This window comes from Sus scrofa, chromosome 8 (assembly GCF_000003025.6).
Source record: "Sus scrofa isolate TJ Tabasco breed Duroc chromosome 8, Sscrofa11.1, whole genome shotgun sequence".
Classification (NCBI taxonomy): domain Eukaryota; kingdom Metazoa; phylum Chordata; class Mammalia; order Artiodactyla; family Suidae; genus Sus; species Sus scrofa.
In genome coordinates, this window is record NC_010450.4 from 124498304 (window position 1) to 124525510 (window position 27207).

The 27207-nt window shown below is 45.8% G+C and overlaps 1 protein-coding gene across 2 annotated transcripts in view; it reads left to right on the plus strand.

The window, feature by feature from the left end:
- Positions 1-27207, plus strand: part of UNC5C (unc-5 netrin receptor C) — a 384392-nt gene that overhangs the window by 348940 nt on the left and 8245 nt on the right. For both annotated transcript variants that reach the window (XM_021100734.1, XM_021100735.1), the window contains 2 exons: positions 19904-20053; positions 22245-22409. In XM_021100734.1, the coding sequence (XP_020956393.1) occupies positions 19904-20053; positions 22245-22409 (315 nt within the window). The remainder of the gene's footprint in view (positions 1-19903; positions 20054-22244; positions 22410-27207) is intronic.

Genomic DNA, 27207 nt, shown 5'->3' on the forward strand with positions numbered 1-27207 from the left:
GCTTCCGTGTTTATCTCAGCTGTGTTCTCCCTATAAAAGGAATTGGCATAATTGCTCACACTCTATGTTCCTCTTGTGTGCTGCTTCATTATATGTTTTCCCATCCTTTTTATGAGGACTGTGAGGAAGAGAGTTAGCATTTGACAACAGGCTGCTGCTTTACAGAATAAATGAGCTTAATTCCTTGTGCTATTATTGCCATTCGTTTTCTCCCTTTTGAAGCTTTAAAGGATGTATAGTAGGTGCCTCTGAAGAAGTAGTAAAAGAAGTATGTGAAGGCTTAGGAGACCAGTTGGAGGGTGATAAATGCATTAGATGAGGGCAGAGTCCTGTGAGAGTTCAGGGCAAGAGGGCATCGTGTTATTCTGAGGAAATCTGAAAAGGAGCTAACGTTTGAGATTGGCCCTAAGGGAAGGTAGAGTTTGACCAACAATACTGGGAAAAATAAAAGATTTCTGGATGAAGGGAACAGCATGAAGAAACACAGGGGCAACAATTCAATACAGACTCTACCCGGCATGCCTACAGGCCCTCCTATCTATTATTTTAGGCTTTCCAGAGAGCCTAAAATAATAGATAGGAGTTTTATTGGGATGGACCGTGACAGCAGGAGAGAAAAGTGGAGATTCAGTTTGAGTTAGTGGAGAACTATTGGAGAGATGTAAACAGAAGATAGACATGACTGGAAATAGATGTTAAAGAGTCGTCTGAGGTCCATGGAAAGATAGTGTCCAGTTCAGGAAAGCCTGGAGCGCTGGGGTGAAGACAGATGAATTACAGGAAGGGAATGGGTATGAAAGGTTCTACTGAGTAACTCTTGCAGGTGCTGGCGACTAACCCTGAATAGAGTGGAGCAGAAGATCAAGTCTGTCGCTAAGTAAGAGTAGCAATTCAGGGGCAGGTACTCTGGAGTGTGAATATGGGAAGTTTGCTTCTGGAATATTCAGTCAGAGGTATGGATTCGTCATCAGGACAAAGGGGTCCAAGGGACAGTTAGAAACACAGGTGTGGCTTTCTGAACAGAGAGCAGATCCTGAGATAGACTCAGGAACCAGCTGTATAATTTTAACATTTGTGATTGGGGAGAATATCAAGGGAGAGTGAAAGGAGAAAATAATAATAGAAAATTCTCAGTAGTGTTTATTTGTTATGTGCCAGGCAAGATTCTAAATATCTTCTATTAACTCAATGAATCTTTGAAACAATCTGTAGGACGCCATTGTCCCTGCTTTGCAGATACGCAGTCCTAGGCACAGAAGGGCTAAGTAAGTTGCTCTAGGTCGGTCACTCAGCTATTGAGTGGAGAAAGCAGGCTTTGTGCCAGGGCAGCTGGCTGTGGTCTAGACTCTCGGCTCCTAAAGTGGGCTGCTCGAAGAGCCACACCTAGAGCTCAGGGAGTGGGGAAGCCCTGCCCTTGCAAGGGAGGAGGAAGGGTAGCCAGAAGAGGAAGAGGAGCAGTGGTAGAAAAATGCATCCAGGAAGCCACAGGAAGAAATCCCCCCACCCCCGAAATTCAGAGTATTTCCTTCTGGAGTTTCTGTCCAGAGAGTACTTCTGGGTCATGGAACACTGAGAGTTGCAGGTTGGGTCTATGGAGGGGATGAGACATAGTTGGTACCTGGCTATATAATTTTTTTTTTCTGTTCTTTTCTAGGGCCACACCTGAGGCATATGGAGGTTCCCAGGCGAGGGGTCTAAAGGAAGCTATAGCCGCCGGCCTACACCACAGCCACAGCAACACAGGATCCGAGCCGCGTCTGTGACCTGCACTGCAGCTCACGGCAGCGCCAGATCCTTAACCCACTGAGCAAGGCCAGGGATCGAACCTGCACCCTCCTGGTTGCTAGTCAGACCCATTAACCACTGAGTCACGACAGGAACTCCCGGATATAATTTTGGTGGGCCTGTAGGCATCGTTGATGTTATATAAATGATGTGAGTACACAGCTCCAGTGTAAGGCTTAAGGTTATTTCTTTTACATCCCTTGCAAATGTACTTCTAAGGCACTGTCAGGATAGATACCATCCTAGGCTTAAGTTCTTCTTGGGGAAAACTGTATTTGTAGGTGAGCCATGCGTCTGATTAAGGCAAACCTTTTTAATAATTCAATGAAAATCATTTCAAAAAGCATACCTACCACAGAAGATCTACATCATATTTGAAATGTCTGATATGCGTATTATATATTCACACAAATAGTTCTTATACTCAGGCACTCTTGACCTTTCTTCCCAACAGACACACATATCCATGCAAAAAAAAAAAAAACTAACATTTCATAACATAATTTGGTTTATGTTAATTAGTAAAAAGAAATGCAAATGGTCAAAACTGAGGAAGGCTGACAAAAAAGTTTAAGATGTAAAAACAACCCAAGAGCAGTTTGTATTGTGGTCAGTGCTTTCCAAATAGACATTTATAAATTCTCAGCATCTGGGAATCCAACACTTAGCCTGAAACAAACATGAATAATGGATAAGGTTTGCTTACCCCTCATGGCCTTTTAAATAATGCAGAAATAGCAGAATTCTGAGTTATAGGTAAACGGTCCATCCAACATACTGAAGAGACAATTAGCTCAGTCCCGCCAACGCGGCCTCATGCCCATGCTTGAATTGGAACTTTGGGGCCGATTAACTCAGAAAAGCCCTTCATTACCTAAATTCTGCCTTCCTGGCACCTCGACTGCTAGTGTTCGCGCCAGCCTCTCTCCCATCGCCCTGCTCCACTAATCGCCGTCACCCGTAAATATTATCTTTTGCATCACGCCTCAAATACCTCCTCTTTGAGGCCCAGCCCCACTCCTCACTCATGCTCATCCTAAATCCTAAATAGTAGCTCCCTATCCTGCACGTGTGGGAGTCAGGGAGCTTTAAAGAAGACTTGTTTCAGGTTCCAAAGATGCTGATCTGATCAATGTAGGCATTGGGTTTGGTTTTCGACCTCTTCCTGGGTCATTCTCTTGTGCACCTGAGGTTAAGAACTATTATTCTAAAAAAGTTTCACATATTTTTTGGAGCTTTCATCCTGTTATAGAAAAACTTTCTTATATCAAGTCATTTTATCACCCATTCCTTCGCCTGCTCACATTAACTGCAACCAGCACTTCTAAATGACATGCATCCCTTACAGCCCCTGCAGTGAGGACCACACCCCCTAACTAACCACAAGACCCAGAGGAAAAGTTCCAGTACTTCTCATAACTCTGACCACTTCAGCAGCATCGCTTTACTTCTAGCCTGGCTTTTTGTTTTTTTGTTTTTTTGGTTTTTTTTTTGCTTTTTAGGGCTGCACCTGTGGCATATAGAAGTTCCCAGGTTAGGGGTAGGTCGAATTGGAGCTGCACCTGCCAGCCTACGCCACAGCAACATGGGTTCTGAGCCGTGTCTGTGACCTACACCTCAGCTCACGGCAACGCCAGATCCTTAACCCACTAAGCGAGACCAGGGATCGAACCCATGTCCTCATGGATACCAATCGGGTATGTTACCACTGAGCCATAACGGGAACTCCCTGTTTTGTTTTTCTTTTGTTACACTGTGACTTGTTACCCCTTTTCAGTTCCTTAGCACAGAATCCCCTTAGTGCCCAGGCAGCAGTACCTGCTTTGTTGTCTTCCTTTTCACTCATTTTATTCCCATCATCCTCTCAAAATCAAAATCACCTCTTATTCGCAGCTCCTTTGCCCACGTTTCTTCTAGTAACTGTGACATCATTCTACATCACCCAGCCTCCAGTGCAGGCACACCTCATTCTCGTTCAGAACTGCACCAAGATCTCCACCTCTGAAGCCCTCTGACCTTCCTTCTCTCTCACGCAAGGTTCACAGCAACTGCCCTTTGTTCTGAAGGAAGACCGCCTTTAACCTCTCCTGGTTCCCGGTCCACAAACCTTCATCTTCTCTTACCTTCATCTCCAGGGAACTGACTTCCACTCGGAAATCCCTTGCCATCTAAAGCTGCTGCAGGTTTTTCTTTTGTCTTTCTTTCTTTCTTTCTTTTTTTTTTTTTTTTTTTTGGTCTTTTTAGATCAGCACCCACGGCATATGGAGGTGCCCAGGCTAGGGGTCTAATCAGAGCTGTAGCTGCCCGCCTACATCACAGTCACAGCAACATGGCATCTGAGCAAGTCTGTGACCTACATCACAGCTCACCGCAAGCAACACCCTTAACCCACTGAGCGAGGCCGGGGATCAAACCTGCATCCTCATGGATTCATTTCCGCTGAGCCACGATGGGAACTCCTGCTGCAGGTATTTCTAATTCCTGTAGTTACAGATGACCTCCACTGAACAACCCCTCTACTTCTGTTGAGTTTCTCTAAAGAATTGCTGATTGAGGAGTTCCCACTGTGGCTCAGCGACAACAAACCCGATTAGTATCCATGAGGATGGGGGTTTGATCCCTGGCCTTGCTCAGTGGGTCAAGGGTCCAGCACTGCCATGAGCTGTGGTGCAGGTCGTGGACGTGGCTCGGACCTGCTGTGACTGTGGTCGAGGGTGGCACCTTCAGCTCCGATTTAACTTGTTGCCTGGGAACGCCCATATGCTGGGGGTGTGGCCCTAAAAATAAGAAGAAAAAAAAAAGAATTTCTGACTGAGTATGTCACACTCTGTAGACATCTGCCCTAAGCTATGGCTCTCCTGCTTCTCCACAGTCCTTTTATGCGTTTCTTCGTGACTCATGAGCTTTCGCCCGGCGCTTCTGAGCCTCTCTCACGCTCCTCAAGTCCTTGATTGCACCGAAGCCCCTTCTTGCAGTGTAATGACCTAACACCTATGGTAGCACTCAAGGGATGATCCCTCAGCTGCTGTCCTTTACCCTCGAAGCCTTTTATTTCAGCCTCTTCTCACCTAGTCTGGGCTCTGATGGGAAGGAGCTCTACTTCTGTGTTTGCGCTTCCATCCACTTTCTCCACCAGGTCTATCTCCAGCCTAGCAAACAGAGCCTGAAAGTGGGTCTCCCAAGACCTGGTATTTTCCTAGAGTTACACTGTGGACTGGGAATTCTTTCTGAACTGTAGAAGCCCCTCGGAGAAGGTCAGACAAGGGCGAAGAGGGAAGCCTAGGGCCGCACTCATTTTCAGGGTCAGAGCTACCCAGTTTGGATAGCTGTTAGAAAGACTCTGGCCCAATGTCTGGATCTGAGTATATCAAGACCATTAATTCCCACTTTCATCATACTGTCCATGTAGATAGGGAAGAAATAAAAGGAGACCACCACAGCAGTCAGTCTCAGCAACCCTGCTGCGTTCTTTCCTCTCCCCACCCACCTCTTTGATTTTGGCAGCCTTATAACCATTTCGCTGAGTGTTTTTAAACCTGGAAGCAAAAATGGTCACCTAAAACTTAAAAGCTGCGTTTAGCAATGTGGAACCATTGATGTGGAATTATAATGCTGGCAGTGACTGCTGGAGTAAAAAAAGTCAAGGCTGCTGGGAGACAGTGAAATTCTTTTATCCACCTTTCAGGTGGATTTTTTTTCCCCCGTGCATATGCTAGAAGGACCAGTGGGAGCAATGTGCAGGTTGAGTTCATGTAAAGAGATAAAGGTGAAAAGAATTGGGAGAACAGTTTAGAACCAGTTCTGTTCTCAAATAGAGAGGTTACACCTATTAAAAAGATTGACTGATCGTGTCACACTTTTCTCTTTACCTCCTCTTCAGGTGATTCAAGTACTACTGGTATTTTCCTTTCATTGTTTGCAAAGACTTGAATCCTAATATAAATAGGCCAGAAATGAATAGAGAGCAAGGTTATATGAGGGGTAAGTTGAAAAACAGTCAGATAGAAACATACATCAGTGTTGACATACTTATTTCTGTCCCACTATCCTAGGGGTACAGTTATAGGTTCTCCTTTCCTAATAAAGGGGTGTACACGAAACTCTGAACAGGAGTTATTTGCTCACAAATGGGCAGTGTGTGATGTTACTTGAATTTCTGACAGATGCATATGTGATACAAACCAAATGACGTGTAGAAACATAAGCGGTCTTTCTTTATGTAGTCATTTGGCAGGCAAGAGTCAACTTTGGATTACTTCACTTTTCACTAACCCTCATCCAGGCCGGAACATAGCATAGTCACTCTGAAAGATGATAGTATGAAGATATAAGAGACACGCGAGAAGTCTAATTGAGAACTGAGCTAGACACAGTACTACGGTCATACTCAGTTTCTTGGGCCACAGAGGTAGATGGCCATAGGTAGCTTCTGAAAAGTTTTATTTCATCCTGCCACCTGATGCTTCTCACCAGTGTCCTTCTGGTGTCCCCTTCATGGCCAGCTGTGACACTACTGAACCCAGAACACCCCAGGCTGGCCCTCCATTGGTTGGCCCCATGAGCCATATATTTGCTTTCCCTTTCCTCGACCACCTCAAAACTAGCATGACCTGGAGTTCCCGTCGTGGCGCAGTGGTTAATGAATCCGACTAGGAACAATGAGGTTGTGGGTTCAGTCCCTGGCCTTGCTCAGTGGGTTAAGGATCCGGCGTTGCCATGAACTGTGGTGTAGGTCACAGACGTGGCTCGGACCCTGCGTTGCTGTGGCGTAGGCCGGCAGCTACAGCTCCAATTGGACCCCTAGCCTGGGAACCTCCATATCTGAGGGAGCGGCCCTGGAAAAGGCAAACCAACAAACAAACAAAAAACTGGCATGACCTATGTTTCATTATTTTCAGGATCCTGGCCTCTGGAGTTAATAGATTCGCACAAGAACATGTGCATTATATAACAACAGATGTGTTAGAGGTGACTAAAGTGTTTTCCCTGCTCAGTATGTGTAAGGAAGGGTGGCGTGGAAGGAAAGTTTGAATTAGGTTGGCTGACTCCACCCTCGTCACTTCTATGTCACTGATCTTTGAACTTGATCCCTTGGACAACCATCATCACAACCGAATTTTACATTTCCATCTGAAACCCCCAGTCCATCCCTTTCCCTGCCAACCTGTCTCCTTTGGTAACCATACGTTTTTCAAATTCTGTGAGTCAGTTTCTTTTCTGCAAAGAAGTTCATTGTATCCTTTTTTTAGATTTCACCTGTAAGTGATAGCGTATGACATTTGTGTCTCACTGTCTGACTAACTTCACTTAGAGCATGATAATTTCTGTTCCATCCATGTTGCTGCAAGTGGCATTATTTTGTTCTTTTTTATGGCTGAGTAGTTTTCCCTTGTGTGTATGTACCACATCTTAATCCATTCATCTGTCAGTGGACATTTAGATTGTTTACATGTCTTGGCTATTGTGAATAGTGTTGCAGTGAACATAGGGGTGCGTGTGTTTTTTTCAAGGAAAGTTTTGTCCAGATATATGCCTGGGGGGGATTGCTGGGTCATATGGTAGTTCCAAATTTAGTTTTCTGAGGTACCTCCATTCTGTTTTCCATATGTCTTCTTTGGAGAAATGTCTCTTCAGATCTTCCACCCATTTTTCAATTGGGTTTTTTGTTTTTTGCTGTTGAAGTCTGAGCTGTTTGCATATTTTGGAGATTAAGTCCTTGTCATTTGCATCATTTGCAACTATTTTCTCCCATTCCACGGGGTTTTTTTTTCATTTTTTATGGTTTCTTTTGTGGTGCCAAAGCTTGTGAGTTTGATTAGGTCCCATTGGTTTATTTTTGTTTTTATTTCTATTGCCTTGGGAGACTGACCTAAGAAAACATTTGTATGGTTGATGTCAGAGAATGTTTTACCTATGTTCTCCTCTAGGAGTTTTATGGTGTCGTATCTTATGATTAGGTCTTTAAGCCATTTTGAGTTTATTTTTGTGCATGGTGTGAAGGGGGTATTCTAGTTTTGTTGATTTACGTGCAGCTCTCCAGTTTTCCCAGCACCACTTGCTAAAGAGAATGTCTTTTTCCAATTTTATATTCTTGCCTCCTTTGTCAAAGATTAATTGGTCATAGGTGTCTGGGTTTATTTCTGTGAAACTATGAAATAAGTTTATTCTTAGAAAACTATGTTGAATAGTAGAGGCAAGAACAGACATCCTTGTCTTGTTGCTGATCTTGGTGGAAATTTTCTCAGCTTTTCACCACTGAGGATGATGTTAGCTGTGAGTTTGTCATCTATGGTCTTTATTATGTCAAGGTAGGTTCCTCCATGCCTGCTTTCTGGAGGGTTTTTATCAGAAATGGGTGTTGGATTTTGCCAAAAGTTTTTTCTGCATCTATTGAGAGGATCATATATATGGTTTTTATTCTTAAGTTTGTTAATGTGTCTCTTACACTGATGGATTTGCAGATATTGAGAAACCCTGGCATCCCTGAATAAATCCCACTTGATCATGGTGTACTATCCTTTTAATGTATTGTTGGATTTGGTTTGCTAGTATTTTGTTGAGGATTTTTGTATCTATGTTCATCAGTGATATTGGCCTATAATTTACTTTTTTGTGGTATCTTTGTCTGGTTTTGGTATCAGGGTAATGGTGGCCTCATAGAATGAGTCTGGGAGTGTTCCTTCCTCTGCAGTTTTTTGGAAGAGTTTCAGAAGGATAGGTGTTAACTCCACTCTAAATGTTGTTTTATAGAATTCACCTGTGAAGCCATCTGGCCTGGACTTTTGTTTGTTGTTAGTTTTTAAATTATAGTTTCAGTTTCAGTACCTGTGATTGGTCTGTTCATCTTTTCTATTTTGTCTTGGTTTAGTCTTGGAAGATTGTACTTTCCTAAGAACTGTGCATTTCTTCTAGGTTATCCATTTTATTGGCATGTAGTTGCTTGTAGTCTCTTATGATCCTTTGTATTTCTCTGATGTCCATTGTACTGTCTTCTTTTTCATTTCTAATTTTATTGATTTGAATCTTCTCTCTTGTTGAGTCTGGCTAAGGCTTTATCAATTTTGTTGATCTTTTCAAAGAGCCAGCTTTTAGTTTCATTGATCTTTTCTATGGTTTTCTTCATTTCTATTTCATTTATTTCTGCTCTGATCTTTATGATTTCTTTCCTTCTGCTAACTTTGGGTTTTGTCTGTTCTACTCTCTCTAGTCACTTTAGGTGTAAAGTTAGATTGTTTATGTGAGATTTTCTTGTCTTGTGAGGTAGGCTTGTATTGCTATAAACTTCCCTCTTAGAACTGCTTTTGCTGCATCCCATGTTTTGGATTGCTGTGTCTGTTATTACTTGCTTCTAGGTATTTTTTAATTTCCTCTTTGATTTCTTCAGTGATCCATTGGTTGTTTAGTAGCATGCTGTTTAGTCTTGACCTGTTTGTGATTTTTGCCATTTTTTTGTTTATTTCCAGTTGTATAGCATTGTGGTTGGAAAAGACGCTTGATATGAATTCAGTTTTCTTATATTTACTGAGGCTTGATTTGTGGCCCATAATATGATCTATCCTGGAGATTGTTCCATGTGCACATGAAAGGAATGTGTATTCTGCTGTTTTTGGATGAAAAGTTCTGTAAATATCTATTAAGTACATCTGGTCTAATAAATCATTTAAGGTCTGTGTTTTCTTTTTGATTTTCTGTTTGGATGATCTGTCCATTGCTGTAAGTGGGGCGTTAAAGTGTCCTGCTGTTATTGTGCATTTCTTCTTTTAAGGTTGTTAGCAGTTGCCTTATATATTGATGTGATCCTATGTTGGGTACATATATATTTACAATTGCTGTATCTTCTTCTTGGATTGATCTTTGATCATTATGTAATGTCCTTCTTTGTCTCTTATAATATCTTAAGGTCTTTTTTGTCTGACATAAGTATTGCTACTGCAGCTTTCTTTTGATATCCATTTACATGAAATACTTTCTCCATCCTCTCAATTTCAATTTGTATATGTCCCTAGAACTGAAGTGGGTCTCCTGAAGAAAGTATATATATATCAGCCAGTCTATGTCTTTTGGTTGGGACATTTAGTCCATTTACATTTAAGTTATTGATTTGAATGTTTTTATTGCCATTTTATTAACTGTTTTGGATTTGTTTTTTTTCTTCCCTTCTTGTGGTTTGAAGGTTATCTTTAGTGTTGTTTTTGGATTGCTTTTTATTTGTATGTGTATCTATTGTAGAGTTTTGGTTTGCAGTTATCATGAAGTTTTGATATAGGAGTCTATATGTATATATATATATACAAGATTGTTTTAAGTTGTCTTTTAATTGCAAGTGCATCTCCAGTATCCTGCATTTGTACCCTCCTCTTCTTGTGATTTCTGGTTTTGGTAGCATATTAGTATGTGGATGATTTACTACCTTTATTATATATATGCCTTTACTGATGAGTCTTGTCACTGTAATATTTTCATTTCTAGTTGTGGCCTTTTCTTTTCCACCTAGAGAAATTCTTTAGTATTTGTCATAAAGCTGGTTTAATGGTGCTGAATTCTCTTAGGTTTTGCTTGTCTGTAAAGCTTTTGATTTCTTCTTCGAATCTGAACAAGAGCTTTGCTGGGTAGAGTAATCTTGGTTGGAGGTTTTTCCTTTCATCATTTTAAGTATATAGTGCCATTCCCTTCTGGCCTGCAGAGTTTCTGCTGAAAAATCTACTGATAACCTTATCAGGGGTCCCTTTATGTTATTTGTTTCTTTTCCCTAGTTGCTTTCAATATTTTCTCTTTGTCTTTAATTTTGGTTGGTTTGATTAATATGTGTCTTGGGGTGTTCCTCCTTAGACTTATTTACATGGTACTTGTACTTCCTGGATTTGAGTGAGTGATTCTTTTCCCATGTTAGGGAAGTTTTCAGCTGTTATCTCTTCAAATGTTTTCTCTGGCCTTTTATCTCTCTCTCTTCCTTCTGGCACCCATATAATATGGGTTTTGGTGCATTTAACATTGTCCCCGAGTTCTCTTAGACTGTCTTCATTTCTTTTCAGTTTTTTTTCTCTTTTCTGTTAAGCGTGAGTAATCACTAATCTGTCTTCCACCTTGCTTATTTGTTCTTTTTCCTCCTGTATTCTGCTATTGATTGCTTCTAGTGAATTTTTTTTAATCTTTTTTGTCCTTTTTTAGGGCTGCACCCACAGCATATGTAGGTTCCTGGGCTAGGGGTCTAATCAGAGCTACAGCTGCCAGCCCATGCCAGAGCCACAGCAACACCAGATCGAGCTGTCTGTGACCTACTCCACAGCTCACAGCAACGCTGGATCCTTAACCCACTGAGCAAGGCCAGGGATCGAACCTGCAACTCATGGTTCCTAGTCAGTTTCGTTTCTGCTGCACCACGACAGGAACTCCGAATTTTTTATTTCAGTTGTATTTTGCATCTCTGGTTGCTTAATCCTTAAATCTTCAATTTCTTTGCTCAATGTAATTTATCAATCTTTGCCTCCAGTTTATTTGCAAAATCTTGAATTGTCTTTACTATTATTAATCTAAAGTCTTTTTCATGGATGTTGGTAATTTCCAGATCACTTAGCTGTTTTTTCTGGGGCTTTTTCTTGTTCCCTTATCTGAGTCATAATTTTCTCTGCCTTTCATTTTGGTGTGGTCTCCTTTTTGCAGACAGTAGGATTGTGGCCTCTTTTGCTTCTTATGTCTACCCCCGCCCCCGTGGCTAAAGTTGGTACTGGGGCTTGCTGCAAGCTTCCCAATGGGAGGGATTGGTGCCTGCCACTTGTAGGTGGAGCTGATTCTTGTTCCTCTGATGGGTGGAGCTTTGTCTCTGGGTGTGATTAGATGCAGCTGTGTGCCTGGGGGGGTCTTGAGACAGCCCGCTTGCTGACAGGTGGGACTTTGTTCCCACCAGGTGTATTGTTTGGCCTGGGGCTTCTCAGCACTGATGGGTAGGGACCAGATTTTTCCAAAATGGCCACCTCTAGAGGAGCACATACTGATGGTTATTCCTGAGACCTTTGCTTCCAATGTCCTTCCCCTGACAGTGAGCGATAGTCACTCCATTTTCCCAGGAGGAAGGTAGGTAGGTCTGACCTAGATTCCGATGGAGTCTTTGCTTTGCCTTCAGACCCAGCACACACAAAAACCTGTGTGAGCCTTTCAAGAGTGGAGTTTCCATTTCCCCCAGTCCATGAAGCTCTTGTGTGTAAGCCTCACTGGCCCTCAGTACCAAATGCTCCAGGGATGGCTTCTCCCAATGCCAGATCCCCAGCATGGGATCCTGACGTGGGGCTCAGAACTCTCACTCCCATGGGTGAGCCTTCTGTGATACAGTTACTTTCCATTCTGTGGGCTGCCCACATGGCGGGTATCGGGTTGATTATATTGCATAATCACCTCTCCTACCATCTCAGTGTGGCCTCCTCTTTATCTTCTGGAGCTGTAGATCTTTTTTGATAGTTTTCAGTCTATTTTGTTGAAGCTTGTTCAGCAGTTGGCTGTAATTTTGTTGCTTTTGTGAGAGAGGGTGAGCTCCAGTCCTTCTACTCTGCCATCTTAATCCCTTCTCTACCCATGGTTACACCCATGGCTTATGGAAGTTCCAGGACCAGGACTGAATCCAAACCACAGCTGTGGCAACACCAAATCCTTAACCCATTTCCCTAGGTCAGAGATCTAACTTGAACCCTCTTTGGGAACTCCTAACCCATGTTTATCATCTTCTCATTTGGTCCTGTCCCTATTATATGTTTTTGAAGTGACCTGCAATGTTGAATTCTGTTTTGAGAGAGAGGGAGGAAAGAGAGAAAGGGAAATAGAAGTTGTGATAGCAGAGTAATGGTTTCCTAAAGATACCTATGCACAATGTTCAGAACCTGTGAAGTGTTACTTTATGTGCCAGTGGAAACTTGACAGAGATGATTTAGAGTACAGACCTGATACAAAGAAGTTATCCTGGATTATCAGAGTGTGTCTGGTATAATTCCTTGGGGCTTATACTTTCCGAGCTATGGTCAAAAGGATATATGACCATGGAAGAAGCATCAGAGATGTACCATTGTTGGCTTTGAAGAGGGAGGAAGGGGGACTATAAGCCAAAGAATGTAGGCAACACTGGAAAATGGAAAAGACAAAAAAAAAGCAAGTTCTTCCCTAGAGCCTCTAGAACGGAAGGCATCTCTAGTACCACCTTGCTTTTAGCAACTACTTCTGACCCACAGAGCTGTAAAGAACAAATTTTTTGTGTGTTTAAGTCACTAAGCTTACGGTGATTTCTTACTGCAAAAACAGGAAACTGACATAGAAGTTAAAGAATTAATGTCAGGGTGTTCCTTTCAGGGCTCAGTGGTAATGAACCCAACTAGGATCCGTGAGGATGTGGGTTTGATTCCTGTCCTCACCCAGCAGGTTAAAAGATCCAGCATTGCAGTGAGCTGTGGTGAAGGTCACAGATGTGGCTTAGATCCTTTGTCACTGTGGCTGTGGTGTAGGCTGGCGGCTGCAGCGCTGATGTAACCCGTAGCCTGGGAACTTCTATGTGCTGTACTCGCGGCCCTAAAAAGCAAAAAAGAAAAAAAAAAATGTTGAAGGGAGAAAAGAAATACAAGATGTCTTAAAGCTCTAGAACAACCTAAAAAGTCCTATTCCTAATCCATAGATGCGATGTGTGAGATCATCTTTTCCTTAGAAGTAAGCCCAGAGGTGGACAAGCGATGTGTCCACTTCCTGAGTGCTACCCTTTTGCATTTTGCTGTGTCACAGATCTACCTGACTGGGCAGCTGGAACTGGCAGCCCAGACCAAGCATCCGTGGCAACAGCAGCTGTGGGAGCAGCAGGCAGAGCCCTAGAAATGAAGTGACCTGACGGAGAGGGGTTTGCACATGGTCACCCAAGTCCAACCTTGTTATTATAAGGGAGAAGTATGAAAGACACACTCAGGGGAGAGCAGAGCACCCAGCATGAGCCCTGAAAGGAAGTAGTGCAGAGAGCCTGGGCGCCTGTGGTGATGCTTGAGCAGTGAGAGGCCGGCCACCGGTCAGATGCTCCCATAGCTGCTCTGCTGCCTGAGGCCAGAAGGGGAGGCAGCCCACCGGGAGCCAAGAGCCGAGCTGACAGGGAAAGGAGAGAAGGATGGCCCTCTGTCTGGCCTCTGCTTTGGAAGAGTACAGCCCATGGCTGTGACAGCGACAGCAGAGATAGCCTCTAGCAAAGAGATTCCTCATCCCAAGTTACAAGGGCAGGTTTCAGCACAGGAATGAATAGGAGTAAAGCAGGTTCCATAAAATCTGATGGGAGATGTGACTTTTTAAAAACACCAAGCAGCACAGTCCTTGAGGCTGGTCTCTGGGGTTTAATGTGTGTGGCACACTGAATGTCTGCCAGTTTGTTCTTTGTACCTGGAGAGCACTGCGTCCATATGACAGAAGCTTGGTGAAGGTAGGACACAGGTCTTAAACTGCACAGAGTGTGGCGTGAGGGTCCCTTTCCTTGGAGCTGAAGAGACAAACCAAACAGAAAAGCCCTGACATGCAGGGCTGGCTACTGCTCCACTAACTGCCCTTTGTGGTGTCCCCACGAGAACTGCATCCACCTGCCCAGGATCCAGGCGCTGCCTGCAGGCTCCTTGGCAGCAGTGAATAGAGCCCACACAGGGCTCCGTGCGTCTGTCAAAATGAAGGGCATGCAGACAAGTCACATCCAGACTATACCAAGAAAGAAGCAAGACAAAATAAGCAAAGCCTTGATTTAACCTCTTCCAATCCTCTCTTTCAGAAGAGATTTTAATGTGTTAGATGGGATTTAAGTTTCATCATTTGTGTCTTCTTATCTGTAGCGGATAAGAGTTCTAAGAAAAGGAGAGGAATGATAGAAGACTCGTTGGAGGGAAAATAAGAGAGATGGAGAGGCTAAAGGCTGGATAACTCACAAATTGGATGATCACTTCTCGAGAAACTGGAGGCTAAAAAAAAAAAATGCCTTCAAGGAAGAAGCACAGTTCATTCAGAGAAGTGGTATGAGAGAAGAGCCAAGTCCTTGAGCAGGACAAGGGTGAGCACGGAGTGTGGAGGACGAAGCCAGGGCCCCAGCACCTCACACAGTTCCTGGGCAAAGTCACTGCCCTGGGATGGAGACGTGTCACATTCCACGACACGCACCTCAAGCATCTCAGTGTTCGTAGCCCTGTTTCCTGGGGCTCAGGTGCACTAGCTGAGGCTGACACCCCCACATACACACCCCCCTGCCTGCTGGGAGGGACCCAGAGGAGGAGGAGCAACAGAGTGGCAGTGTGGAGGCAGGCTTGGCCTAGCCCAGCAGTAACAGTGATGCAAGTGAGAAACTCCCGGGCTTGGAAAGCAGAGGGTGGGAGTTGTAGGGCTCCTCCCACGTGCCTTAATGAGAGCAGATCCCATCTGCACGGAGCCTGCGAGAGCTGGGTGCAGGCCAGAGGGTGCTCCCTTTGTACGCGCAGCCCTTTAAAACAGCTTGGATTTATTGTGGCTCTTAAGTGGCCCAGGCTAATGGCTGGGCATGGATAATGTCTTGGTTTAATTGGTTATTGTAAAAGCTGCTTGTTTCTACTGTGGAATCCCTTGTCCTTGCCTTTCGAACAATCCCTCACAGGCTCCCGGAATCAATACAGCCCTCACTCACGGCCACGGAGGAGCCTGTGTTGGGGCGACCACCACACTGAGAAGCAACCATTCCACGGGATTGCCTAGGTCCCAGTGGGCAGCAGGCTGTGCTGCACAGGCCTGCTTCTGGCAGTGTGGGGTTCACGTGTATGTTCCCATGGAAGGATGGGCATTCTAGAAACATTTTTGTTGATAACTGACCTCCGAAAGAGTCTCTTCAAGGCTAAGTTGGAGGAGTGGACACAGAACGGACGAAGCTGGCAGAAAGTCACCCCTTCTGTAGAAGCAGAGCCCGAACAAGGCACTGTGGTGGAGGTGCTGCTAGGAGGGAGGACAGCCTTTGCAAAAGGAAGGTGACATTTATATTTCTGACTACAAAGAGCCTAGATGATCCTAATTCCTGTTATGGCATTTCTTTCCAAGGTCATGATATTTTTCTTAAGTCTACCTAAGTCTTTTGACCTTAAATATATTTTGTTCCTACCTTCTTTTAAGGTTTGTGAAATATCCTAACCTTTGGGACCCAAAAGCTGTCTGGAATCCCAAAGAAGCTATCTTCGAGCTGAGCACACTGTGCTGGGGTTATGTGTCTGTATGTCGGTCTCCCCACAGCTATGGTCTCTGAGAGTGTGGTTTGAGGCAGGGACAGAGACCAACTTGTCCCTGTGTCCCAGAGCCTGATGTGACGCCTGCAGGCATATTGAATGAATGCTTTCAGGAAGATTAAGGAGAAGAAAGCATTTTATTCTAAAGCTGTATCTTACTGATTCACACACCTGTTATTTTTATGTTCTCTTACTTATCGGTATCATGTATAATAACCAAAATGACCTCCTGCAGAAGGAATTCAGAGAATCAAGCTATTTAAAGTATAAGTTACATTAATTTTAAGTGGTATCAGCTATAAAATGTCTGACGTTATGATACTTAAATCATAACAATATGGAACAAAAGCCTGATTTAGCCTATCAAGTGGGCCTGCCTCTTCTGTCTTCTGACACAAAATTTATGTATGGCATTTGCCGTATGTAGCCAGTCATCTCCGTTTCATGTATGAGTTTAGATGATTTTAGTTTCCCAGTAATATTATTTATTGATTTTAATAGCTTTAATTCACACAATAATATTTCCAATTTGTGCTTTAGTTACTGTCTCTTCCTCTATTTTGGTGTGTTTCCTTAAAGTTGAACATCCTGGGTGTATCATACCAGTTGCTACTTTTTAGGAAAAAATGTTAAGTTTGGTAAGGATTTTTCTTACTGAATCCTTTACTCCTGGGCTAATTCCCCCCAAAGTACCAATCGAGGGACAACTGCCCCAGCCAGCAGTCTCCAAAATGGACTTCCCAGCCCCCAGACCAATGAGCTTTTGGGGGCAAAAGAGGACCATATAGGGCTTACCGTGTGTATTCATCTTAGCTCATAGTTTTAACCTTAGTTATATTCTGGTACTATATTACCGTACCTATGTATCAGTGTAGGTATGTAACTTATGAGGAAACAAACAAAATGCTCGCTCGATTTTTTGACTGATGGCATATGCCATCATATACGTTTAGAGATCTTACTCTAAGCATGGATGTGTCTTGGTGGGCAGTTACCTTTCTCAGCAGGTTTCCTTTCCAACTGAAAGAGAAAGAAAAGTCACGTTCCTCCCAGCTCTGCACAGCAGCTTTGTGTCCCTCTTGGTTGGTGGAGAGATGGACAAATTGAGAATATGTTGCATTGTCCAGTGGGTTAAGGATCTGGCATTGCCCCAAACTGCAGTGTAGGTTGTAGAGGTGGCATGGATCCATTGCTGCCATGGCTGTGGCATTTTCCTGTAGCTGTAGCTCCAATTTGACCCCCAGCCCTGGACCTTCCGTATGCCACAGGTCTGGCCCTAAAAAAGAAAAGAAAAAAGAATTTGGACATGTGTTCTCTGGCCCCAAGTTTTTTAAGGCACTTTATGTGATACTTTCTTTCAAAAAAGGGCCCAAACCAACCCAATCTCTCTCCTCACTGGGGAGAACTATTACCATGACTTTGGTCAGTGCCAAAGAAGCCAAGGCCTGAGCCTTATTCTTGGGCTGCGTCCAACTCTGACTTTGCACTAAAACATGGTATTAGATTTCTTGACTTCAAGGCCATGGCCAATAGGCAGTTTAGGGTGGGTTTTTTTTGCCAAAAACCCTGATCCTGTTCTCCGTCTCCTCTGGCCATCTGTGTTGAATGTAGGAACGGGGTGTGGATTATACATTGTTGGGTACAATTACCTCCCGGAATACAATGCATCGTCTTTTAGACATCCCAGGGAGATAATTTGGACATAATGAAGATCTATAGTAATCAGATAATTACTATCGATTGCTCTTTAGATGTCTTGATGAGGTAATTAGGGTGTACTGGAAAGAAGCTAGAACTGATTGATTGGCATGACTGTAATCTCAAAGATTTCTAATTATGTTTCTTTTCTTCTAATGGCTTATAAACAAACATCATTTTAGCTTTAGAATTTGTCAGGTGCCAGGTTCACTGGGAACATCAGCTTTCTCTATTATGCTAACCAGACACCAAACATGATCAACATAAGCTCATTATGCCTTCCTGCTGAAGCAGAAGCAACTGCAATTAACCCTCACTTTTCTTATTCATCTTCATTTCCACATGGCCAGCTTCTTGTCAAGGATGGAGTCTGAAGTGTTGTGGGGAGGGTGTTCCAGGAGGAGCATGTGTGACTCTGGGCTGGGTAGATTTAGAGGGTCTACAGGGGACCCCGCAGGACCTGCTGAGCTGCCGCCCTGCAGGGCCAGGGTGCAAGGACACAGCATATGTGGCAGGGGCTGGCTGACTGCGCAGGCTGCTGTCACAAGTAATAGCTCCTCCTCAGCCAGCAAGGGTGCATATTCTCAGCGGCAATACTCTGCGGCAGTGGGACCACACCCACCTCCCTGTCAGTGTGCTCTTGCCTCCTCTCTTCCATTACACACTAATTAGAGGAGTCCCCGCCTGAGACGCATTCCACATTACCCTAATAATCCCTACACCTTAAAGGACCTCTCAGCAGCTTGCTCCGTGCAGAACAGTGGCCTGACTCAAAGATGATGGATGCTAAGAACCACTAAAGGAGCAGTTTGAAATGAGCTGTTGCCATCTAATCAATGATGTTGGTAAGCTCTGCACTTACTGGCCTGTAGTTCATGCCCCGTACTCACAGTTCTCCACTGTGACCCTCCATCTCTGCAGGAAGAGATGCCCAGCGCATGCGTGTGGAATGGCCTGAATGATCGCCTGGGCTATTGAACCCCATGCTTTCCATTGAAAGTTCACTCAGGAAGGAAATTGTATTTTGCTTTTATATTGTTATAAAATCCATCATTTCCCTAAACTCTTCGGGGCATGCATATTTGTATCCCTAAAGCTTTAAAGCATGAGAGGAACAAAATGCATAGGGATGGTTCAGGTAGCAGAGGAGGCGTGGATACTTTGTTTTTTTGATAACTTCTGGTTTGCTGATGTTTGGATAACGGCAGCTGTAGTTGGCTGAAAATGCCTCATTAACTTCCATTAACGAGCTTGAGGGATGGAAATATATATAGAATTTATCTTCATGTTAAACATCTTTATAGCACAAAGTTACAAAGCAGATTTTTAAAATCAGTCACAGTTCTTGAGACATGAGGTGGTTTTTACAGAATTTAATCTCTGCAACTCTTTAGATCAATATTTTTGGTGCTGAAAAAACCCTCCTAATCTGTGTCAGTATATTTTCCTCTAGTAGAATATTAGCATGTTTTAATTTTTGATCACTTGGAATGGTGCAGTGAATAACTTTAAGCAAAAATGTTATTTCTGGGAGTTCCCTTGGGTGCAGTAGGTTAAGGATCTGGCAGTGTCACGCAAGGGCTTGGGTTGTTGCTATGGTTGAGGTTTCATCCCTGGCCTGAGAGTTTTCACATCCTGCGGTAACAGGCAATATATATATTTGTTTATGTAGGTAAAGAAACAAACAAACAAACAAAAAATAGAAAAAGTACCCAAAACACATTTCAGATTTTTATTTGTTGGCTGCAGTCACCAATCCATGATATTTGGTTTGTTTGGTTTGTTTTCAAGTTATTCGTCCCTTTCCTTAAAAGTTCATTGAAAAATCGACTTATCTGTTTATTTTTCTACCTCTTTTTTCTTTTAGTGGGGGTTCTTCCCATGCAGGGCTCTGACTATTATTTCCCTGTCCTTGGTAAAATATTCGTCTTGTCTATCAAGAAATGCAGTCAGTTCTGAATGTGCCCCACAACAGTGCGATGTGGGTTGCTGAGACAGTGACGGTTGGTGTGGCCCAGTCGCATGCAAACTGGCTGGGGCCTCAGGTGGGGGGTCTCTGGGCTGCAGAATGGAAGTCTCGAGTTGCCCAGTTAGGATGTGGGGGGGCGGGGGGCGCGCAGAGTGAGGAGGCGTCTACAGAAGTGACGTGGGTCAGTCATTTGCTTGGGGTTTGGGGCATGTCGTTGCAGGAAGTTTTGCAGCTCGAGAGACAGATGGGAGGACAGCTTCTAGAAGAGCCCAAGGCTCTTCATTTCAAAGGCAGCACCCACAACCTGCGCCTGTCCATTCATGATATTGCCCACTCCCTCTGGAAGAGCAAACTGCTGGCCAAATATCAGGTAGGTTCCCAAGCTGAACTAAAAACATCTCCAAGAAAAAGGACCAGGGTGATGAGACAGAAGATGTTCCCTGTCTTGAAAGTAACCCTGCTGCAGTCCTCGCTTCTCCAAAATAGTTTGGGGTTATTTCAGGTTTTTGAAAAATACTCTAGACATACTTGAAAAAAAATCCTTTTGTCTTAATTTCGCTTTCAAATCTGTGTACCATCATTGTTTTCTTTTGAGTACATAAGACTTCCAAGTCTATCATTTCAGTTCATTTTCCATTTATTTTCAGAGCGAATGTTAACATTGAATTGATAAAACCAGCCTCAAATGGATTCATAATAGAAAGGACGTTGTTATCCCCCGTGACCCCAGTCAGGCTTCAGGCTGGCCAAGAGGGTGCCTTTACTCGGAGGACTTAGAAGGGACCTCAGCCAGGAGGCTGGAATAGCAAGTGTAAATAAAACCTGATCCGTATATTGTTAAACAACAGCGTAAAAATGCTGGTCTCAAGTCCCCTTGTCTGTAGCTGTGGGAAAGGCCGGACTCTTCAGGGATTTTCAGGTCCTCCTTCCGCATCCACCAGCCTGAGCTCTCCGGGGACTGTGAGATGGGATCTCCAGCCTCAGACCAGTCTTAGGAGACACAGACACTCTTAGATAGGGACAGTGAATCCTTGTCTACACACATGCAAATCCAATCCCGCACCCCACACTGCAGCTGCACTGCTTGAGATTTCCTAGTGTACGTCAATGAAAATTCTAGAAGGAATGAGAGGAAGATTTTCAGCTGCCTTCTTAACTCTCAGATGTCTGGCACTCACAAACAAATTGTGGGAAACAAACCTACTAGTCTGCTAACAGTCTCCAGCTTTGATGGAGGTGCATGCCAGACCCTTCTGGGTGACTCAGTGCTTGATTGAGAGATCCACTTTGACGTTCTCATTAAATCTCTTCCTTTCCTTTCTTTCTCTGATTTTGCAACTGCCATAAAAATCCAAAAATCTTCCCCTTTTATGAACCATTTCTTTTGTGCAATCATAATAGAAAATACTGTTTTTGTAATCATGATAATCTGGTATTAGTTCAAGCTGAGCCTGGCTGAGATCTCACCATCTGCCGGACTCTCTCATGTACTTTGGTTAATCTCATTTAACTGCCTCCATTCAGGTACTCTTTGGTTTAGGTACAGACTTTTGCAGAAACTGAGGCATGGAAAGGTTAGGTAACTTGCCCCAGATCACCCTGTAAGCAAGAGGAAGGTGTTTCATTTGTACCAGATTTGGTTCCAGAGCCTCTGTTCTTAAGCAGAGTGTTCTCCTTTTTTTTGGTCTTTTTAGGGCCACACCTGCGGCATATGGAGGTTCCCAGGCTAGAGGTCAAATGGAAGCTGTAACTGCCAGCCTACACCACAGCCACAGCAACATCAGATCGGAGCCTCATCTGCGACCTACACCACAGGTCATGGCAACACCGGATCCATAATCCACTGAGTGAGGCCAGGGATCGAACCTGCGTCCTCATGGATACTAGTCAGATTCATTTCTGCTGAACAACGGAAACTCCGCTCTCCCATTTTTTTTAATGGATCAATTTCTTTATTGAAAAAAAAAAGATTCTAGGGTGATAGACAGTTATGACTGTTAGAGACTTGGTTCTTTTTAGGCCAAGAACTTCTCTGTGGCAGCTAATCAAGCTTCCGTTTTCCAACAGTTAGTGAGCCTTGACTTTCCCCGTCCTGGTCCTGGGCAGAGACGGGATGTAGGTATGAAGGGGAACTGGGTCAGTGCATTAGCCTTTAGACTTTCTATGCTTTTCTCCAGGATACCAGGGCAGGGATTCCTTTTAATGGGCAATGACTGGAGTGTGTAGGTTGTATTTGGGGAATTGTCTAAACCTTAAAGAAAAAAAGCATTGAGAATGGCTTTTCTGTGCATGACCTGGAAGTAGCAGGCTGGTTAGCAATATGGATTCTGGGCCCGATTCCCTAGGTTCAGATCTCAGCTCAGCCACTTACCAGCTGTCGGGCTTCGGGTGGGCTGTATGTAACATCTCTGAGCCTCAGTTTTTCATCTGAAAAGGGGGTCGGGATGTTCATGGACCCTGTCGTGAGGATTAAGGAAATCCTGTGTGCAGCACTGTATCTGATAGGTGGTTGCTTTTAGTGTTAGTCCCTCATGTGTGGTTCACATTTCTCTACGCTTTAGGAAATTCCTTTTTACCACATCTGGAGTGGATCGCAGAGAAACCTCCACTGCACATTCACTTTGGAAAGATTTAGCCTGAACACAGTGGAGCTGGTCTGCAAACTCTGTGTGCGGCAGGTGGAAGGAGAAGGGCAGATCTTCCAGCTAAACTGCACGGTCTCAGAGGTAAGAGGCGCCGGTGGGTCTGGGATCAGAAGAGGGGAACAAGGGAGAAAGCATCTCAGTGCAGGCCTCACAAGAAGTTGTGAAAAGCTCTCCGTGGGGCCTGCTTGTTCACAGAATAGTATTTCTTAATGAACACAGAGAGCTAAAAATACATAAAAGAATATAGTAGAGAATCCTTTTCAAGACACAAGTCTTTTATACTTTGTGACATGAATTTAAGAACCAGGTCCTTGGAGTTCCTGTGGTGGCACAGCGGAAACGATTCTGACTAGGAACCATGAGGGGTGTGGGTTTGATCCCTGGCCTCGCTTAGTGGGTTAAGGATCTGGCATTGCTGAGAACTATGGTGTAGGTTGCAGACGCAGCTCGGATCCTGCGTTGCTGTGGCTGTGGTGTAGGCTGGCAGCTGCAGCTCCAATTTGACCCCTAGCCTGGGAACCTCCATATGCTGCGGGTGTGGCCCTAAAAAAGGACGAAAAGACAAAAAAAAAAAAATCATGTCCTCTTTATACAGATCTGAATTTCAAGTGTAAGTTTCGATTTAAGTAGCACACATATGGAGTGACTTTCCCAGAGCATCCGCGCCTCCCTCGCCTGCCTTTCTCACTCTTGCCGCGGGAGCGCGCCTGCCTTTGCCTGCCCAGTGGGGGGGAGGAAGCCAGGGGCCTCCGCCAGCCCCGTCCTTTTTCCTCCTTTCCTTTTTTCTCCGTGTTGAAAGGAGCAATCTCTTGGTCTGCGTGCTCTCTTGTACATCATCCTCCAAATAGAAGAAAGGAGGCCCTTCTCCCCAGGGTGGGAGAGACTGTTCAGAAATAGAAGGAAAGTGGAGGTGGCCGCCCCCCTGCCCTCCTCGCTGCGATCCTCATGCCCTTCGGACGGGACTTTCTTCTGTGTCCCTGTTACAGGAATAAGTCATCATTGCTATTTAAAACTTCTCTGTGGGCCAAGAAGGGGTGCTCATGGCCTTATCAGTTACCTGGGACCCCAAAGCTTGGAGTCAGAAGGGTGGAAACCCTGCAGGCTGGAGGAAAAGGAGGGGTGCGTGGGCAGAGGCAGCACTTCTGGGGCCTGCGGTGCTGAGGTCGGTGCTGCTCTCTGAGCCTCTGGACCGAATTGTCGTATTTTAGAACGACAACAGGATGGTCTGTGATGTAAAAGACTCCTTGTCCCGCTGTTTGAGGCACAGTGACGAATGAAATGTCACCGTGTTTAGCATGTCGCACTCCCCACGTCGTGTTTAAAGCCCATCTTCCTTAGCAAACCGGGCGGGAAGCGCATCAGCCTTGACGCCGCAGCATCCTTCTTTCCCACAGCCTGCCGAGCTGTGGTCCTCATTTCCTCCTGCCGTTTCATGAGACTTTTGACTCATAAACAACTTTAGTCACAGACCTCGCTGACATTCACAAGGCGCGATCTGGTGTCAGGGCGCCATGGCAACCGCCGGGCCTGCCGCTGCCTCGGCCTATCTCTCGGGCCCACAGCTCCACCCCCGCTGGCTCGGGAGGGTGTTTTCACTTTCCAGGCCCAGCAGGTCTGCAAAGTTCAATAACTGCCCCGCTCCAGTGACAACAAAGGCTGCGGAATTTTGGAGGGGGGCGCGGAGGTCTGCTCCTTTGATGCTTGCTTTCTGTGGGGCATGAGCGTTTGCTGTGTGATGAAAAGGTGGATCAGCTGCAGCCGCAAATCAAAGAGTGGCTGTTTGAGGGCCCTCCCCCACCAGGCCCACCGCCCCTTCCCGAGGAGGGACAGGGATGCTTAGTGTGATCACAGTTGAAGGACTGTCTTTCTTGTGCCAGCAGAGAGGAGAGACGATGTCGTTTGCAACCTGGTGGCAGTCAGCTGAGAGAGACCAACCCTTTAGCCTCCTCCGAGGCCTTGTGACAGACAAGCACATTTAACAGAGGAGGGGGCCAGAAAGGACCGAGTCAGATGATTTCGGGGATTAAGGGGTACTCTGCCGCTTTTACTTCTGGGTCACTGAGTCCCACTGTGGTTGTTAGCATTTGAATGCAGTGCCTGCGGCCCACGGAGCAGGGGGAGCGGGGCTGGGTACTGAGGTTGGGGAGCGAGGCTCTGTGCTAATGAACAACCCGAGAGGCCTGAGTCCTGGGTCCGCATCAAAAGCTCGAGAAGGGGTCCCCTGTGACTGACAGGCCATAGGCTACCAGAGAAAAGGCTCCATGGGTGGTGTCTGTCTTTTGGACAAGTCCCCTCCCCAGGGTCACATGGCAGGCTGGCAGGTGGGCTGGCGTTGCTGCAGGGTCCCGTCTCCCAGAGAGGCGCTGCCTTTCCAGGAATGTGCTGCTCCCCCTCCCCTAGCCACCCACCACTCAAGGCTCTCGGCCCTTCGGAGGCCACTCAGCCCTTGGCCTCTCCCGACAGGCAGAGACCCGGCTGGGCCTGACAGAGACCACGGGGACGTTAAGAACTGGGTACCTGTTCCTCTCCGGGTGCCTTGGCCCGAGAGTCCGCCACTGGAGATAAAGCCTTTAGCCCCACAGAGATGAAGTTTAAGTGTGGAGATGAAGGAATGTCAGGATGTAAATGACGATAAATGGTTGTTTTCCTAGAGGGCTAGGGACACTGATGAGAGAAGCGGGGAAAATTGCCGTCTTTGGGGGACTTTAAACTATAGACAAAGACGTTACCCCCTGGCTGACTCTTGACACTTGGCGCTTCTGTGTGCAAAGAACAGCATTAAAAACGGGCGGAGCCTCACTCGGCCAGAGCCAGCTTCGTACTTACCTCCGCTGTTTCCCAAAAGCAACCTTGGGAAAATCTGGTTTTTCTAAGGGACTCCAGGAAGAGTCAGAATCCAGGCACGGAAAGTTCCTTCTCCTGTGGAGGGGTGAACACGTATGCCAGAGCAGCTGTGTGGCTAATGGTGAAAAATCATATGTGTAACGAAGGGAATCGTAACATCAAAGACAGATGGTACCAATATCAGAAACAATTACTGTAATAAGCATTCCGCAGGGGCAAACTCTACTTTTACCTGGAAGTAGAGGAAGAACTCCAAGCAACTGAAATTATTAGATGAAATGTACATGAATCTAGATATCCTTCTTTTTACCTTTACCTTCAAGGCTGGGGTCATCTTAAAAGAGAGACAAGAAATCATGCCCTGTTGGCTTTGTTTCAGATAGAAACTGGCACAGTAGCTAAGGCTGGGGCTTCAGGGTTGGAAGGCCCGTGTCAAAGGAAGGGGGGGGGGCACGTGGATGTGTGAGCCGACCTTCCTGAAAGCCACGCCTGCTTTACCTTCAGTACTGGACGGTGAGAAGCATAGGCTTGGCCCTCTGTAGCTGGAAGGAAGCTCAGCACTACGCTGCGGGCTGGCGTCCTCTGTCTCTACTAAAAAACAGATTTCTCTCACTTCAACAAATAGGGCTGGAGTGGCTTCCATGGGCAGGGTACTCCCCTGAGGATTACAGGTGTTCTGAAGATGACAGAAATACTCTCATCTGCAAGAAATTTGGGGTATCAAAGAAGGCACCTGTACACAGGGCAGACTGTGAGGATGACAGGAGAGCCCAGGGAGGTGCCATCAGACGGCTCCAGGGGGATGGCTTTGGGGATCTTGGATCAGGGAAGGTGCTGGACGGTCCCAGCTTTGAGGGCTTTGCCTGGAAAAGATGAAAGGAAAGGGCAGCAGAACTAGCAGAGGTACCTCCTTGAGAAGGGCGCTAGGAACAGGGAAGGTGCAGCCTGAGGGGAGTGAGGCAGGCCCGGGGGGGCAGGGGGCAGGGTGTCCGTGCTGGGAGCCCACGGCCTCCTGCACGCAGGGCCAGCTCTGAAGGTTGCCGGCCTCTCTGGGGCTGCTGGCCAGCTAGCCAGGCAGGCCGCGCCAATCTCCATCCCTTCCCTGTCTGATCACGTGGTAGGCATTCTGTTTAGTGCTGCTGATTGAAAGCAGGAGAAACGCCAGCCCCGGGCTTAGGAAAAGGAGTCTGGCTCGAGGGACTGATCACAGGTATGCAGGAGAGTTGGGGTGGCCAACAGCATGAACATCGGGGGCCGCAAGTCACTGCTACCCGGACAGCCCCTTCCTGCTGCGGACTCAGCCTCCCCTGCCAGCCAGGGCGGGGCAGGCGGGGCTTCTTTCTAGGCCGTGTTCTTTGGTCCAGACAAGAAGCCAGCAGGACATCAAAGTGAGCGGTGGCACTAAGCTGTGGAATAAGGGGTGCCCCCCTCACCCCACCCCTCATTTTATACCTGAAATCAGTGTAGGGCACCGGGGCTCGGACATCAGCATAAATCCATGGAAAACCAGCAACACGGGCTTTCAGATTACTCTCCTGGTCGCCTTTGGTCACACCTTCGGGCCTGATGGTCCCTTGGAAGGAGCACCATGTCCCACGGGGAAAGGTCTTGGGGCTTGAGGGACTCCAGCTCCCATTGGTTGCGCCTGTGTTTCCTACCAGGTTTTTCACATCCTGGCCTGTGCTGGAGGTAACAGAAACGAACCCTTGGAGACTCAGGTTGCCAAGCCTTGGGTTTCGAGGCCAAATACTATGATCACAGGCGATAGCGCTGTGGGGGCTAGGGCACAAGATTCATTTTGCTCTAACGTGCCCCCCACAGCCTGGGATGGACTCTGTGCAGTGCAGTTGTACAGGCTTCACAGTGAGCCTTGGCTGCTGATCCCGGGACACTGGGACACAGCGGCCCCCACGGTGCAGGCTGGCAGGCTTGGGTGGCTCTGGGCGACCAGGACTGACCTGAGCTGAGCCCTGGAAGGGCCGAGACTTCCTGAGGGCGGGACCTGTGTGCGACTGTTTTATCCTCCAGCAACAAA